At 40.3% G+C, this 2,765-nt stretch overlaps 1 protein-coding gene across 1 annotated transcript; it reads right to left on the bottom strand.

Moving 5' to 3' along the window:
- Positions 1 to 439: 439 nt before the first annotated feature.
- LOC311620298 (uncharacterized protein) lies at positions 440 to 1,401 on the bottom strand. The gene is made up of 2 exons (XM_084879609.1): positions 1,322 to 1,401; positions 440 to 1,067 (listed from the first exon to the last, which is right to left on the bottom strand). Exon 2 carries the CDS (start codon positions 1,022 to 1,024, stop codon positions 455 to 457), a length of 570 nt encoding a protein of 189 aa, XP_084735735.1. The 5' UTR covers positions 1,025 to 1,067; positions 1,322 to 1,401; the 3' UTR covers positions 440 to 454.
- Positions 1,402 to 2,765: the final 1,364 nt, after the last annotated feature.

Genomic DNA, 2,765 nt, shown 5'->3' with positions numbered 1-2,765 from the left:
GATTGGAGCATTTAATCTATTTACATTTAAGGTTATTATTGATAGGTACACATTTGCCGCCATTTTTATTCTATACCAGTGTTCTTTCTTCACTTCCTATTTCTTTATTTTTACAGTAGACCCTTTAGCATTTCTTGCATTGCTGGTTTGGTGGAGATAAATTCCTTCAGTCTTTTTTTGTCTGTGAAGCTCCTGATTTCCCCTTCAATTTTGATTGATAGCCTTGCTGGGTACAGTATTCTTGGATTCAGACCCTTCCTTTGCATGACTTTGTATATTTCGTCCCATTCCCTTCTGACCTGATAAGTTTCTGTTGAGAAATCAGTTGCTGGTCTGATGGGGGTTCCTTTGTATGTAACTTTCTGTCTCTCTCTGGCTGCTTTTAAGATTCTTACTTTGTCGTTGTTGTTTGCGAATTTGATTATAATGTGCCTTGGAGTCTGTCTTCTGGGATTCATTTTGCTTGGGACTCTGCGAGCATCTTGGATTTGTGTGGGTTTTTCTTCTCTATTTCAGGAAAGTTTTCTGTCATTATTTCTTGAAATACTTTTTCCATGTCTACCTCAGTTTCCTTTCCTTCTGGAACCCCTATTATTCGAATATTATTTTGTTTTGTATTGTCCCAAAGCTCCCATAGGCTCTCCTCCTGCTTTTTAATCTTTTTTTCTAGAAGCTGCTCTACTTGGGTATTTTTTTCCATCTTATCTTCTAGCTCACTGATGCGGTCCTCTGCTTCATCTAGTCTACTCTTGATGCTTTCTATTGAGTTCTTCATGGTAGCGATGTCATTTTTCATTTCTTCTTGGTTCTTCTTCAATTCATCATGGTTCTTCTTCAATTCCTCATGGTTCTTCCTCATTTCTTCTTGGTTATTGTCAAATTTCTCTTCCATTCTTTTTAGCCATCCTATGATCATTATTCTGAATTCTTGCTCTGGTAGGCTGCTTACCTCTGGCTCGTTTACTTCCTTTTCTGGTGATGCCTGCTTTTCTTTCATGTGCGGACTATGTTTTTGTCTCCCCATGGCCTCTCTTCTCAGGATGTCTGGTTATGTGGTGTTCCTTCTCCTGCGTTGATCAACACTACCTTTCCGTGGATGACCGAAGAACTCCCCCGAATCCACTCGCCCGCGCCGATTCGGGCGTCTCAGCTGCTCGATGGACCTCCCCGCTGTGGGTTTTTCCAGGCCTCAGGGATGCTCCTCCTTTCCTGGTAAGATGGTGCTGCCTTCCCTCCGGGAGAGCTCGCCAGGAGAGCCACCGCGGCCGCTGCAGTGCTGGCCTCTTGGTCAGGAAATCCTGTCCAGCGGACCTTTCCTTACCTTCCTAGAGAATTCCGAAGCCCCTTAGCTGCCAATCAACATTCCCGGAGCGACTCAGATGCTGTTTCTATCTGTTCTGGGACCGGAGTCAGAACAAGTCCGACTGTTCGGTCGCCATCTTCAAGCTCCGCCGAATTCCCCAGATTTTTAAAACAATTAGCACTATATGGAATTGGGTGGGTTATTTTTAAAACTATATTCTAAAATATAATATGTTTATGGGAACATGACACTTTACCCCTCATATAAATTTGCTATGCATATATTTCTGTGTGTGTCCGTGCATGCATGCATGTTCTGATCCCTGAAAGTTAGAGGTTAAGATAGTCACAAGTTAATATGTATGTGTGTGTTTTGTGAAAGTGCATTTTGCCTTAGAAATTAGGTCAAATCATGATTTCCAACTTATGTACACAATAGAATTTACTGGTTTAACATCTGTCATTTGTGCACACTTAATTTTTCAGGGTAGTCCCATTATATTCTGGAAGCTAATAGAGGATAAAAGAGACTTTTCATGGAGCCAAGCAAATGTGGCTACTTCTTGGAAAAAATAGTGGTGATTCCTGTCAGCGTGGGACAATGAAACCTTTGCAGAAAAAAGTCATTGCTGCCATTGTGGAGAGGGCCAAATATCAGAAAGTTTGCCTCCATACTGCTAGTAGGCATAGAGAAGGGTTTGAGTGTAAACCATCCAGGCTCTGGAGGACAGCCATGAGCAGGAGTCTTTGGGTTGACCTGTCTCAGACCCTAGGATAATAAAATACAAGGAATCTAGGGGTAAACTTTAACACATTAAAGTTGATTACAGATTGCCTTTACAACTCTATTTTCATGTTCTACATTCACACAGGGCTCCCTACATCTTTTCAAACTGGCTATGTCCATGAGCTATAATAGTATCATTAGTGAGGTAGATGGACCACATTTATGAGCCCAGTTAAGATTTCTGTGTGGCTGTCTGTTGTATGTTTGCCGAAGACTGCTTTTGTAGACCAATAAGTGTCTATAAACCTTAACTGGGGAAAAAATGGTAACTTTATATCTCTAAGTTAACAAAAATGTCTACTATTAAATAATGGCCTGCACATTTGCATGTGAAGATCAATCCCAAACCATCTCATTAGGTGCTTATCCTAACTGGCAGCAATCCTTTCTATAGCTGATGGTGTTCTGATCCTTAAAATATAACCCTCTTTTTTCTGGCCACTAATGTGGAGGGTGGAACAAAAGCCAAACCAAACCCAAAGTCAGAAAGTGAAATCTCCAAATTACATAGATTGCTTATAGTAATTTTCTTGATAAGTATCACAAGAAATCATTTATGTGACTTTTTTTTTTTTAATTTCAATTGACCTTTGAATAAAGTGGGCATTAGTGGAACTAACACTCACACAGTAGAAAATTCCTGTGTTAATTTATTTTTCCTCTGCAGATAAAAATA

The sequence above is a fragment of the Pipistrellus hanaki genome, assembly GCF_964339955.1.
Source record: "Pipistrellus hanaki genome assembly, chromosome: 3".
Taxonomy (NCBI): Eukaryota; Metazoa; Chordata; class Mammalia; order Chiroptera; family Vespertilionidae; genus Pipistrellus; species Pipistrellus hanaki.
Note: the sequence above shows the minus strand (reverse complement) of the source record. Positions and strands in the feature narration are given on the sequence as shown.

Coding starts and splice junctions, on each gene's coding strand:
- LOC311620298 (XM_084879609.1), bottom strand. CDS start 1,024: ATGGGGAGACAAAAACATAGTCCGCACATGAAAGAAAAGCAGGCATCA.